Source organism: Lontra canadensis, unplaced genomic scaffold, assembly GCF_010015895.1.
Source record: "Lontra canadensis isolate GAN:19392208 unplaced genomic scaffold, GSC_riverotter_1.0 scaffold11, whole genome shotgun sequence".
Classification (NCBI taxonomy): domain Eukaryota; kingdom Metazoa; phylum Chordata; class Mammalia; order Carnivora; family Mustelidae; genus Lontra; species Lontra canadensis.
The window spans coordinates 26,959,381-26,973,761 of NW_022631005.1; the positions used below are offsets into that span (position 1 = coordinate 26,959,381).

Genomic DNA, 14,381 nt, shown 5'->3' on the forward strand with positions numbered 1-14,381 from the left:
ATGGGAGTTTTATCAAGGTTGATAGAAATTCAACCTATACTGGAACCGTGAATGTACCCACATGGCATGAAATGGAAGAAAATTATACATACATTTTAAGGTATGCCGACCTCATTGATTGTACCAAGCAAACGTATACTTAGAAACGTTGCAGAGGTAATTACATTTCCCGCTGATCATAAGCCAGATTTGTGTTTAGCAATCACTCTTCGGTGGCTTTTATTTTGCTCCCTCCTCCCCCCACCTCACAAGCAGTTAAAAAAATAAAAATAAAAAAAATTTTTGTCAAATCTAAACTGACACACTACTGGAATGTCAGATGAAGATTTGATGAAGGCCACTGACAAACATTTATCACTCAAAGGTTTAAAGACAAAGAGATACAAAGAGGTTACTTTAAACATTAAAGGATTGGGAAAAGTAGTGATTGAAGAAGAGCAATGTAATTTATCAGAGGAATCACTTTCTACCTGCAGAGTTGATAAGAAAGCAGCTCAACAGACAGAAAGTGGATCAAATAATGTTTCCTGCAGAAGTGTGTTAAAGGGCAGCTCCCAGGGCTCCTGTCTCACCAGCAGCTCTGCAAGCACTCAAGGAAACCACAAGAAAAACATCAAAACCAAGGCCGATGTGGAAATACCGAAAGGCTCCCTGGTAAGTGCTCCACCCATCCTGGTTCCGAAGTGAACCTGCCTGGGTTCTTTCTACCTTTGCTGATGGAAATGAATGAGCAAGAGATTGGGAAGGGTAGGAAAGTTCCAGAAAAAGGAGAGAAAGCTGGTGACGGCTTCCCGCAGAGAGGTGGCAGTGAGATTGCAAACGGGGCGCTCCATCCAGTAAGGCTGCTGTGTTAGCTCCCTTTCAGGAGGACGGTGGAACCGGACATTGCTGGCAAATGACACTGTGATGTCAGCTGTCATCTTCAAATTCCACTCCTGTGCAGGGGATTTGTTTGATGACCTCTTCCTTCACTCCCAGTGATAGAAAAAGGAAGGAACATTGTTATGAAAACCAGACGTGCTAAACAACTGGAGAGATTATTGGCCATTTTGATGGTTCAGTTTAAGAACTGTTCATTTTTTTGGAAGTTCTGTCTATGTACCAATTCCTCTCACCTAGACAGGTGTTAAGGCCAAGAAATCTACTTTGCAACTTGACTCCCTGTTATGCAGTCTCTTAATTGTGAGGTCCAGAACTCAGGTAATTTCCTTTAAAAAAAAAAAAGTGGGTGAAAGGGCATTTTCCATTTCCCTAGCACTTGCTAGTTTCAAATAATAAGTTTTGTTTTAAAATTACCTTAAGTTGCACTGAATCTCCTTACCTTCCTTCTGTTCTTGCATAATTGCTTTGGTGATGTTCATTATTTCTTTATGTAAGTTTTGAAGCACTTACATAAACAAAAATATTCTTTTTACAGAATTACTGTATCCATATATTTTTGTACTGCAATCAGAGAAATTGTAAAGTATGGTACCTGCTATCATTTTCTTAGGGAAACCTAGTAATTATACTTTTTTTTTTTTTTTCCTGGAGTGGTTTAGAGGTGATTTTAGGAATCCCGATTGGCATTATTAGTTATTAAGAATTTCATAGACCTATTTCAGTTGACAACAAATGTACACTTTTCTTTCAAAGAGCTCTGGACTCTGAGGAGCTGTAGTCTTTCATATTAAACTCAGAAATCCTGTGGGAACTATGTTCTTCACAAAAAAATTTTTTTTCTTTCCCCCCCTTTTCTCTTCTGGGCTTCCATGGTATCCTCCCTTCTTTGAAAATGTAGATGTCCCCTGCATTATAAAAATCACAAATTATAAGCATATCTAAGACTGCCCTTGTAGTGTCACCGAAAGGAAAGAGAGAGAATGAACACTTGGAAATGTGCAATATGCCAGAAATTCAATCCCACTGATCTAAAACTTTGATAGCCTGGCAGAGCCCCTTATCGGAGGCACTCAATTTAACTATGCCCCATTTAATGTGTTTCTGACAGCTTAGGGTATATCTTCACTGCACAGAAGTACCAAAAAAACAAAAAGACCCTCTGTTTGGCTTTTACAGTTTCATTTTTACTTTCTTGTTACTTCCTAATGCTAAAATAATTTCTGTGCTTTTCGTCTCTTGTCTTCAGTCTTTCACAGTGTAGTAATAAGTGTCCTTTGGTCCTTTCAGAATATCGACAAGAAACACTCTTACTGTTTTCTCTAAAGTACAAAGATTCCCTAAACACCCCAAAATACATAATCAATTGGGATATGCTAATTTTTTCTAGTTAGCTACAAGAGGAAATTAGTCATGCTGGGAAGCTTTTCCATATAGAGGAATATTATTAACCTGGGTAGCTGACCAGCCAGTCTGTCTGTCTTTCTTTCTTTCTTTCTTTCTTTCTTTCTTTCTTTCTTTCCTTCTTTTTTAATGTAAAATACAATGTTTTTTGTTTCATCTCTGTAATCATCAATGTGGAGTGGACAAAAATTACTAATTCCAGAGAGGACATTGCCATAGTCTCCTTTGGGACTAGTACAAGACTAGAAGTGAAAACCTATTTATTATATGTTATCAGCTTACACAGGAAGTAAATTAGATGCAAAATAGGATATATTCTAATACCATAGCACATTGATGGGAATACCCATGAACCTCTTAGAATTCAGAGTTTGAGGAATTTTCCGCTGCTAGGGCTCAAGGTAAATTTGCTGTCAGCTTATTTTAAACTATGTTGCAAAAGATTCTTCTCATTGTAGTCAGTTGGGATAAAAACAAGAACTGCACATAATACATATGGTATTTTTTTTTTAAATAAAGTCACTGTTCAAAATCTTATATCACCATCTCTTCCCTTTACAAACCAAGACTTTATTTCGTTATGAGGGTCCTCAGGGATTTTAATTATTTTAATCTGTGGTGATTATAATGCAAAGATTATTTCCATACATAAAGCTATGTATGTAGCTGACCTCCATTTAGTCTGCTACTAATTCTGTATCCATATCCATTTTCAGGATTCCTAGATACATTTTAAAAAATGCGTAAAAGTCCCATTAATTCTTTGCAGAATTTAATTTTTTTCTCCTTTCAGAGCCTTAATTAGAGTCTTATGTCCCCATTTAGGCCATCATTTACAGACCACTTAGCTCTAATTTTTGTGTAATTTAGACAAGGGCCATGTTACTTTGTACTTTTACTTGAATTATATAAAATCATTATAAGAGGGGGAAAGGCATCCCCAGGAAAGACTGCATTGGTATTAAGTAAATAATCAAGAAAGAAATGCATTCTATTGCAGCATGTCATAAGTCCTTCCTTCCTGTGGATTCAGATAATTTTGTGGAATGAGAAGTCTCAAGGGAAGGCAGCTCCAGACTCCTGTTTAACTATCACTGGACAAAATAAAAATTGTTAACAAAATTAACAAGATTGTATACTTTCATCATGCTCTGGGAGGAGATGGCCTTTTCAATATTTTAATTTAAATTTTGAGTATTTTTTTCTCCTAGCATCCCATAGTCTGAAAAAGAAAATCACATATGCTAATAAAAAAGGATCAAATACTATTCCATTAAAATGGTACTGTGGTGATGAAATAGGATAAAATAATACAATAATTACGCAAATTGTTATCATCTTATTAAGTTCTGCAAAATGTTATAATTTCAGCATCCTTAATTGAACAGTTCTATTCTAAGTGCTATTTTGATCCTAATAAGAAGCATGCATATTTTGCCCTCCTCCTGCAAATTTTTCTAAATGACTAACTTTTCTAAAGGTAATGCCTTCTGGAGTTTTCCTTCCAAAAATTACTGCCTTACTCACTTAGGTTCATTATGTTCTTTTCATTTGCAATAAACTTCGACTGCAAAATGTTGTCTTCTTGGGAAGCAGTTCCCAAGCAGTTCAGTTAGGATGAGTCAAGGAAGAAATGTAAGCAGAATTTCAAATGAAAGGTGTCCCTAAATGTTGGGTTTAATTCTAAAAGTAATATATAATGTACATACATACATACATAATATATAATGTACATACATACATAATATATATATGTTATATGTACGTTGCGTGTGTGTGCATGTATATATATACACATATATATATATGGTGAATTATTTTCTCCATTTTCCTCCAGGTTCCTTTGTAAACTCCTTCCTCCCTGTGCTTTCTAATAATAGGGATTAGTAGAATATAATGGGCACAGTGACATTTAATGGTTTCTTGTTAGAGATCAGTATTTGGTACCATTTTTTACTACAAGGGCAGAGCCCAAAAGATGGACAAGAGTTGAAAATGCACCATTATAAGGCACCCAAAGTACTGACAATAAACTTAAACCAAAAATAGCCAAGAGTTGTTGCCTGAGTTACCTGCAACTTCTTACCAAATAGGATATTGCTTGACATTAATTTGTATCAGTTCCTGTTAGAACAATGGCCGAGAAAATTCTGTATCTGTAAACACCATTCTTTTCTGACCCAAACTTCTTGATTTTGTGAAAACTCTCATCTTTGAAGTACTTTGTCTCATGAAGATCGTCCCAGTTGTCTCTATCTTTGGCAAGTTCTTAATCTTGAGTTGCCAGCCCCTTAGTCCCAGGAAAGTTCCCACAACCTCTCACCAATACCCAGTGACTGCGTGATCAAGAGTGAAAATTAATTTTAAGTTCAGCCTGTGAAAAATGTAAATAGTAAGGGGAATCAACTGTCAAAATAAATTATGCCCCTCATTTCCATAGGCAAACGGATTTCTTTAATAACCGCCTTGCATTGAAATCTATTTGTATAGATAATTAGAGCCAACAAGTATGCCATTCTAAGGCACTCCCCCATTTGTCATTCCTTCGCTGATTTTTCACCTATCTTCTTCGGATTTTCCTGTCATGGGTCATCTGCTCCTCATGGGTCATCAGCCCAGGAAACCTGAAAGAATTAGGGGCCTTTCCTCTGATAAGTCCCCAGAGGCCATATTTAGCATTTGCTGTTAAGCAAATAGAGCCCTAGGAAAGTTCTGACAAGCAGCTGACAGGTAGGACTATAGGACAGCTTTTTTTTTTTTTTTTCCTTTCCTCAATATGATACTCGGAGAAAGTGGTAGTTAAGTTCCACAAACAGATTAGGGAACCAGAAGGAAGGGAAGCAGAGAATTTAAACACACACACACACACACACACACAGTCTCTGAAAATTTTTGCTACTCTTGAATAAAAATAAAATTTATGTATACATGGAATACTGCCTACATATCTAACTGCCAGACACTAACAGAAAATAGTAGTTCTTTGGAAGGTTTGGGAAGGAGGACTGTAACAATAACTGAAAATTTTAATTTTGGCAATGAATAGGGGCCAGAAATGCCCACTCTAAAACCGAAATCCTCTGTGAACTTGAAGAGATCATTAACACTATATGAGCCTCCTATCCTTTATCTGCAAGGTGAGAATCTGATTTTAACTATTGGATTCTTTAGTTTAGAGTCTCACAGACTGATAGAAAGGATGATTCCCCGATAAGCCAGCAGATGAGCAGGGGATACCTTCAAGTTTAAAATAGATCACTGTTGGGTGCCTGGGTGGCTTGGTGGGTTAGGCCTCTGCCTTTGGCTCAGGTCATGATCTCAGGGTCCTGGGATCGAGTCCCACATCGGGCTCCCTGCTTTGTGGGGGGCCTGCTTCCTCCTCTCTCTTTCTCTCTATGCCTGCCTCTCTGCCTACTTGTGATCTCTGTCAATAAATAAATAAAATCTTAAAAAAAAAATAGATCAGTGTAGAAGAACCTAAAGGAAATACTGTTTTACATAACAGGTAAGAGAAAACATGAGACATGTATGGGCTGAGAATATAGAGATTTCCTTGATGTCTCTCTAAATGAGGATGGAAGTTTCATGTTGGGTTGTTAATGGAAATGTAGGTAGTTTGAGATCCCTTTGTCGGTGGGTCTTTTGATAGCCTTGTCACAAATAGGTCACTGAGCTACACAAACTTTGGAAGGCAATTAAGTAGGATGTTAGCCTTGCTCATGCTCACAGTGCTTTTCTACTCTGCTATCCACAAATGTCCACTACCGAAGTGTCCACAGACTTGATGAAGCCTCCCCCCACCCTTGCCCCATTCCCCAACTTTCTTCCTCTGGACGTGCTAAAAAACAGGGAAGTGCCCGCAGAGCAGAGAGCTGATGCGGGGAAGAAGTGATGAATGTGACCTCTGGATATTCAATCCTTGGTCTCTCCTTGTGGGGTTCAGGATGCCTTCTCCATACTCTCTTCAGTCTGCCACCTTCTGGCTCCCAGCACATCCAGAACAAGCACCAATTACGTTCTGATATTGGAACCAAAGTTATAAAATATAAATAATTGGTCTTATTCCATTAGATATGAAAAATAGGTAAAAAGTCAAAAGCTAAATCTACTCAAGGTCAGTATGCAACCATATGAATTTCTATATTGTGAGTATGAAATAAGAGTTTCTTGGCATTCAGCTCAAGCTCCTGAGCATATCCACTGACGGCCTCTAATGTATGTGCCGAAGCAGAACCCCACTGCATTCAGTGCACAGTTCATGTCATTATCACTGGCTTCCCAGGTGACTGATGAGGATGTATTTTAAGAGAGTGTTTTAGGGTCATTCTGCCAACAACCACAAGCTGTCTTGAAATGGAGGCCAAGTCCACTGGCATAGTCAAAGGAAAATTTGAGAAAAACAAAGTGCCCACAGATGAACACAAATCTGCAGTCAGTTTTGCTGAGTTTGAATCCTGGTTCCACCACCTTGGCAATTACTTATCTGTTTCTTCAGGAGGAAGAGGCTAACAGTAGCATCTAGCTCGCTCTGGGGAGTTTGAGATCACAGGCATGAAAATTGTAATTGTGTAATACTGAGTAATCTGTAGTATTTCAGAGTTTGCCTTTTAAATAGTGGTTCGCACTGGTTGCATTGTTGCAACCACTGCCACTAGATTGAGAAACAAGGGACATGAGTCTTAATCCCAGCACTTCCACTTACAGTGCGTTGAAGGAAACTTGCTGGAGATCAGAATTCTCATTCATAAAACACTGTGACTTATTCAGGTCTCTCTAGAGTTCTGCCGAGTGCTAACCCATTCAGCATCTGGATATTTCAGCTGAAATAGAAGGAGAATGTTTTTGACCTAAAAAATCAATATAAATGTGTCACTGCTCTAGTTCACTAAGTATACATCACAGTCACCTTATGTTTCATCATAGAAAGAACAAAAGAAATCATTTTCTTAGAGAGTTACATTCCAGGAAAGGGTCAGGAGATCTAAGTATATTTCTTTCTTCTTATTAAAATAACTTGTGGTAGAAGTCACTGTCTCTGGAGGAATTATATTTCCTTTGACTTTAATTTTACCTAACAGCTTTGTGTTATTGACTTTATTAAGTCTTAAAAGCCAAAGCTGTATCTTTAACATCTTATGGAGAATTAGGTGCCCTGTAAATCCTCATTTCCAGGTCTGGGGTTATGTTTCTGAAAATATACTCTTGCTCTAGTAATTAAAATTTGTGATACAGCCAAGTGATAGAGTAGGGAAAAGTAGAATGAAGAAAATATCTATGCATGTATATATATATCTGTGTGTACACATAGATGCACACACATTCACATATATGTATGTACAGGTATGTGTGTTTACATGTATGTGTGTGTATACATGTGTGTTGTGTGTGTATACACACCCACTCACACATACCCACATTTGTTACAGAATGAAACATCATTCTGATTGTGAACAGTCTATTTCATATAACAAATAAGAACTTACATTATTTTCTTGTTGCTGCAGATAAAAGAAGCAAATGTGAGCCTGCAGGAGGATGAAGATACAGTTGCAGATTCCACGTTTCAGAGCCACATCATAGGTAAACATTTACATCTTGGTACATCTTTATGGGTGATACTTTCTGAACGTGACCTTCTTTCAGACACAGTGTGTTCCTATAGAGCGTGTCTCACGCCTAGCCTCTATGAGGACTGGGTCTTAACTTCTTCTTTTTTTAAATATATTATTTATTTATTTGAGAGAGAGAGAGAGCGCACAGGGGGAGGGAGGGAGAGGGAGAAAGAGAGAATCTCAGGCAGACACCACGCCCAGTGTGGAGTCCTGCGTGGGGCTCCAGCTCACGGCCCTGCGGTCATGGCCTGAGCCAAAACCAAGAGTCAGACACTGAACTACTGCACCACCCATGCGCCCCAAGGACTGGGTCTTAACTTCTCGCACATGGTTATTTTTATCTTCTTGAACATTGGAAGCTACTGTAAAATAAGTAGTTCAAAACCAGACCCGTCAAGAAAACATCGGTATTTTCAAAGCAACACACTGCAGACCGACGAGAAGCAAGTCCTTGTGGACATGAAAGGAGAATAACACTGAGGATACATAACTTCTCTGGGGACAGCAGTCGACTTTGGGTCCATCCAGTGTCTATAATTGTCTCAGGAAGCATTTACCTAACTACCATTGGTCAGAAATGAGGGACGGTAGCTTTCTTAAATTGAACTTTTTTTTTTTTTAATAGAGTGTGTTTTACACACAGAACTTCATGACTTACTTTCTTCATCATTTTTGGGAGAACCCTGAGTGTGAATAGTCCTGTTTCTGGAATAAGTTTGATTATTGAAATTGTTTGATTATTGACAGTTTGATTATTGATAATTGAAATTGTGCATCGGCCTAGACTGAAGGGACTCAGCCTCCCAACACAGAACGACTTGCTGACCCTTTGCTGACCTGTTTTCAGCAGCCAGGAGGCAGCTGGTGACAGAGTAGTTGTCTGTGATCCTTGTCAGGTGACGGAAGAGGTGATACCTTCAGCTGTTCTGGGCCACCGTGGATGGTTGCAGAATTTGTTTTTCCCCAGGCTCTAGGAATTGCTGTGCGTGGAAGCATGCTGATTATTTAGTATTGCACAGGACACCGAGGCATGCTGGAGTAATTTCTACCAATCACATTCGGTATAGCAGTTAATAGTGAGTTCCACATTGGAGGTCAAGCTCCTCCCCCAGATGCTTAAATTGGTATCAGTTGTGTGTCATTAGCTGATATGCAAGTTAAATACGGTTTAAAAACCTTCAAACATGACACTATGTAAAGCCCCGCTGAATCATCATTTTTCCATAATGAGGTGTTCCTGGGCCTATGAAATAACATATATAAAGTTAGAGGCTGCGTGTTTTTCAAAAGAACTACAGTAATCTATCCTTTAATAGACTTCCAGTTTTTTTAGATTTGCATTGTTTGATATGATAGCTAGTAGGCTTAGGTGGCTATTTCAGCTTCAGTTTCAATTAATTAAAACTATATATAATTAAAAATTCAGTCCTCCATTTGCACTAGTCACGTTTCAAGTACTCAGTGACCACGTATTCATGGTAGTCTATATGAACATTTCCATCGTCACACAAAGTTCCCTTGGAAAGTGCTGCTTTCAATTACTCTCAGGGAAGTAAATTTGGACCATGTTTCTGACAGCGGGCTGACTTGGTCTGCACGCAATGTAGATTTATCTCCTCAAACTAGGGGAGAACTATATGATAAGCTGCTGTTGGCTACACGTGAAACAACAACGACAAAACTGACCAGCCATTTTACGTAAGTAATGAAGTCATTTAATCATCTTACGCAATTAAAAATCTGGAGGAAGGTAAATATGAAAGAAGGCTAGTAGCTCAATGATGTCATCAAAAGCCCTGGCTTTATGTCCTCATCTCTGTTGTCTTTGGTTGCAAATTGATTCCTGACACTCTAGGCATTCCATTTACATTCAAGGCACAAAGTATAAGGAAGAATAAGAGCTCCTTTGGAATCCACCCCATAGACTCCATTTTTCATGGCATTGATGAGAACAAGATCATGAAACCAATCCTAGCTGTAAAGGAGGCTGGGGAAGTTTGTATGTTGCTTCTATTTATTGCATGAGATAGCAGGGAGAACGTGGTTGAGAATATTCCCTAGTTAACCAGTGAATAAGATCACCACAGCCAACCTTCTAAAACTTCATCCGTTTCTTTCTTTTTTTTTTTTTTAAGATTTATTTATTTATTTATTTGACACAGAGACAGAGACAGAGATCACAAGTAAGCAGAGAGGCAGGCAGAAGCGGAGAGGGAAGCAGGCTCCCCTGCTGAGCAGAGAGCCTGACACAGGGCTCGATCGCAGGACCCTGAAATCATGACCTGAGACGAAGGCAGAGGATTAACCCACTGAGCCACCCAGGTGCCCCAAACTTCATCCATTTCAAGATTGAATGAGGCTCAATAGATCAAGTGGTTATTTCTTTTTATTCCAGAAGAACGCCTGAGAATATATTTTTAGCACCCTGATAAACCAATATTCTTCATTTTGTCTAAACAAAGTGTTGTCACATAGCCTCACAATATTATATAACCATAGAATGTTTTTCCACTCACAGTAACTGAGCAAATCTAAATATATTATGCTTCTAACCAAATATCAGCTAATGTCTGTCACAAAAAAGAATAATCAGAAAATTTGTGACCTGAATGTTTGCATTTCTGTGGTTAAGGATAATCACGTTGGTTTAATCAAAGTGTTATGAGTTGATTATAAGACAAGATATTGTTAACTAAGCCTGCTCTATGTTGAAATTCAAGATTCATGAATTAAGTAAAATAATACAACTAAATTTTTTCTTTAAAATCACCCTAATAAATCTCAGACTTCAATGTTAATAAGCAGCAAGAAAATGACTAGCCTAACCTAATAGAAATCTTAACACAAATGATCACAAACCCCATATTTCTAATTGTTCTTTCCTGCTATTTAACTGTAATAGGTTCACCCTACATATTATATTAATTATCTAATAGGATTAAATGATCAGTGGGAATTAATTCAAATAACACTTTCTTATTAAAAACGCCAGCCAGTGAGAACATCAAAAATAATTGTCTAAGCAGAGGCAGAGGGTCCAGAAATTCCCATAAAGAGGAGAAAATATCTTTTGAGGAGTTTGAGGAAGAAGCCAAGTAGAACTGAATGATATCCAAGAAAACAAGGACTCATGGTCGATGCTAGGAAAGTGGAGGATGCATGTTATTTGCTCCAAATTTTAAAAAGGCACAAACAACAAGCTGTCCAATAGCCCCATAGGGTCATGAAATCTGTTTACTCTCCCCTGCTGTCTGGGGGCCTTCTTAGTCTCTTCCAAGGGAACCCTTCTGGCTCTTCTCACCAAGGGAGAGGATGACAAAGGGCATGGTCTAGCCCCGAATCTGGCTTTCTTTGGGGGAGCTCTGCGGAGTTGCCTTGGTACTCTCCTACCCACTTCGGGAATTACCTCCAAGGGATCTTTCTGGGGTCCAGCCAGCAACTAATACATTATGTAGGAAGGTAATAGGTGCTCAATAAGGACCCCCCTGTGACTTAATTATTAGACCATACACCAGCTTATTCCCATTGTCCCATTTCATTTTCTTATTCCCTGTTCTCTCTAGACTCTAGCTAGCTAATCTGGTAAACTGAGTCATGTCCACGTTGGTGGAGCAGTAGATTAAGCAGGTGATTTTTCAGGTCACATATTTGCATTATAACAAAGACTCAAGAAAAGTTTTACCTCTAGTTAAGAGGAGCTCTTGAAACTTTTTTATTCAAGTTTCAGGCACTCACATCAATGGTTTGAGCAAATTGTAGGGTGAGGAAGAAAGGGCAGAATCAACCTGACTTCAGACACCGAATAACACAAGAAGCAGTGCCAGGGAGGAAAGTTATTTTGTCATATAAAAGTGCTTTGGAGAGATAGCCTGCCTAAAAGCGAAGAAGTGGGACAGCAATGTGTTGAGTCAAATAGAGGAGATTCACAGAACCAGGTGCAATCTCCATTTCACATCAGTGTAATTCATAGACCTTGTTCTCCTAACCATCTCACACCCAACCATAAAACAACCAAAAATCTACGTAGCATTGTGCCCAGTCTGGAGTTTGATAGAGGCAGAAAGGATAAAAGAGTCACATGCCACATAGTTACTATTGTCACAGAATCTGTAGATCAGATTCCAGTGAAGGTCAACGAATGCAGCAGCTTCTTCACCCAACAGAGGAGACAAGTCCTAGCCTGATGTCAAAATGTCTCCAACTGTGGTTCTTAGGATGGAAAGAGAAGGTTTCATAGACTCTTGATTCAAGATCCTCAGTTACATGGAGACTAAGAACCAGGACCTGGATGTTTATCTCATCCGCATGGAAAAAGCTCTGAAACCTCCTTTTTTGTATTAATATTAATGACCTAATCCCATATGGTCAACAATTGTTATCCATACATAGACTCTACAGTTTGAATTACCCAGACCACAGTTATTTTAAATCCAAGACAGGATTTCCATAGTTATTAGTACCCCTAGTGTCAAGTTCAGATCCTAGTGAATGAAACCCCAGAGTACCGTGGTTTAAATAAGAACAGAAATTTCTTACTGCCACACAGGACAGTGCAGAGGAAGGTGATCCAGGCTGATAGTCTCTTCCTATCTTGAACCTGTGGTTCATATGTTTTTCATTCCCAAGGTTACTTCATTTGTTCGAGATGGCTATTGAAAAACCATCCATTTCCTAACCAGCAGGAAGAAGTGATAAGGAAAGGTGTAGTTCAGCCTTTTATAAACACTTACCAGCAGTTGACCTATCCCTTCTGCTCTTGGTCAGTACTTAGCACATTGGATGGGAAACATGCCAGACAGGAGGCCATATGTCCAGAAAAAAATACAAAAACAAAAAGAAAACCTCCACGAGGTTCTCTGGAAGAAAGGGAGAATGGCTTTTAGAGAACATGTACCAATGTTAGCCAGCAGCCCACCCTTTACCAAGTCTGCCTCCTTGGTACAACAAACACACAAACTTTCACCACCATTTAAGAAAATGACAAAAAATAAATTAGAATCATTTTTGGAAAAGATATAATTAATTCTAATGATTGATGCCTAGTTTTTGTCTTGCATGACCTGAATGACCACTTCCTATTAGCATATTTTACCTTGAATAACTTTTTGAGAAAATGTACCAAACTTGGATTAGTTTGCCACCACCATATTTATGAGTAATGTATACTTGGTCACCCACAAAGTATGTAGAGGTTCAAATAAATCTTCTGTTTAATATAATGCATCTAGAATTTTCCTTTCTCTAGAATGACAATCAATTTTCCTTTGTCTAGAATGAAATACCAGGGATTCTGCTACTGTAGCTCCCAATCAATTAAAGTTCTTGATAATTATCTGTCTTACTTCAAGAATATTATCAATATCCGACACTGAAAAATTTTGAAAAAAAATAGAAATTTAATGTATATGGAATGACATTCATACTAAAAATAAAATTAAAACATATCTTAGAAGCTTGATCAGACTTTTATAGCTTCTTTACTAGAAGGCTATTTAAGTCAAATGTTGTATTTTGAATAGTGTACCAACATGCTTAGGCTTAATTGAAGGAAGAGTGAGCTATTGATGAAAACAAAATTATGTTCTGTTGACTAACAGACTGGAACTGAATAGAAAAATACTTAGATAATAAAGCCTATGGATAAAGAATAGGATGCAGTGAACATTTGATGCAGTTACATCATTTAGATTTCATATTAATACTTCCTGGGATGATGCTATTTCTGCATTTCCAAACATAGAAAATGACATCTAAGAGGTACTATAAAGTAACAGCCTGGGAAAGGAAACTTAACCTGACTACATGGAGTTCTCCTATTTTTTAACCACAAGTGACAAACTTCAAAGGGGAAGCTTTGCATCTGGCAGCCTGAAATATAAATTCCACCTGTCACAAAATAGATCCATGGAAATAGGACCTTGTGGTTTCTTCTGACCAAGGACAGAGGTAGTAATATTCATTTTAATCCACTGACTATCCATTCTGTGCTAAACCTTGTGCTTGGGACATCACATGTCATCCATGTCATCCTCCTCATTTGTTTGTTTGTTCGTTCCTTTGTGGCTGATTCTCTGTTCTTGTCATCTGTTGACTTTCTCCTTATATGTACTTTCCTCTAACTACCAGAGATAGTCACTAGATAAGTCTTTGATAGAGACATCTGTATGCGAGCATACTAAAGCCTTGTCTATGACTCCCTTCCTCTGTTTTTGTTTCTTTGTTTTGTTTTGTTTTCCCTCAAGATAGAGAGTTGTAGACTTGGAAAGATGAAAGTATGGCTTTTTTTTTTTCCTCCTATAAAGTATTTGCTCCTATAGTTTGCACCAGGGAGCTGAGTTCTACTTGGGTCAACAAGCCTCTATTGCGTATCTTCTACGAGTTACGACCTGTGTTAAATGCTGGAGATAGGGGATGAATAAGAGTACGTGTACTCTGTGAACTGCAGTCTAGTAGGAAGACAGAAAAGCAAACAGAGGATTCTGATAC

At 38.2% G+C, this 14,381-nt stretch overlaps 1 protein-coding gene across 3 annotated transcripts in view; it reads left to right on the plus strand.

The window, feature by feature from the left end:
* The window catches only part of NCKAP5 (NCK associated protein 5), a 182,512-nt gene that overhangs the window by 78,149 nt on the left and 89,982 nt on the right, over positions 1-14,381 (plus strand). For all 3 annotated transcript variants that reach the window (XM_032856184.1, XM_032856186.1, XM_032856185.1), the window contains 2 exons: positions 477-654; positions 7,788-7,863. In XM_032856184.1, coding sequence (XP_032712075.1) covers positions 477-654; positions 7,788-7,863 — 254 coding nt within the window. The remainder of the gene's footprint in view (positions 1-476; positions 655-7,787; positions 7,864-14,381) is intronic.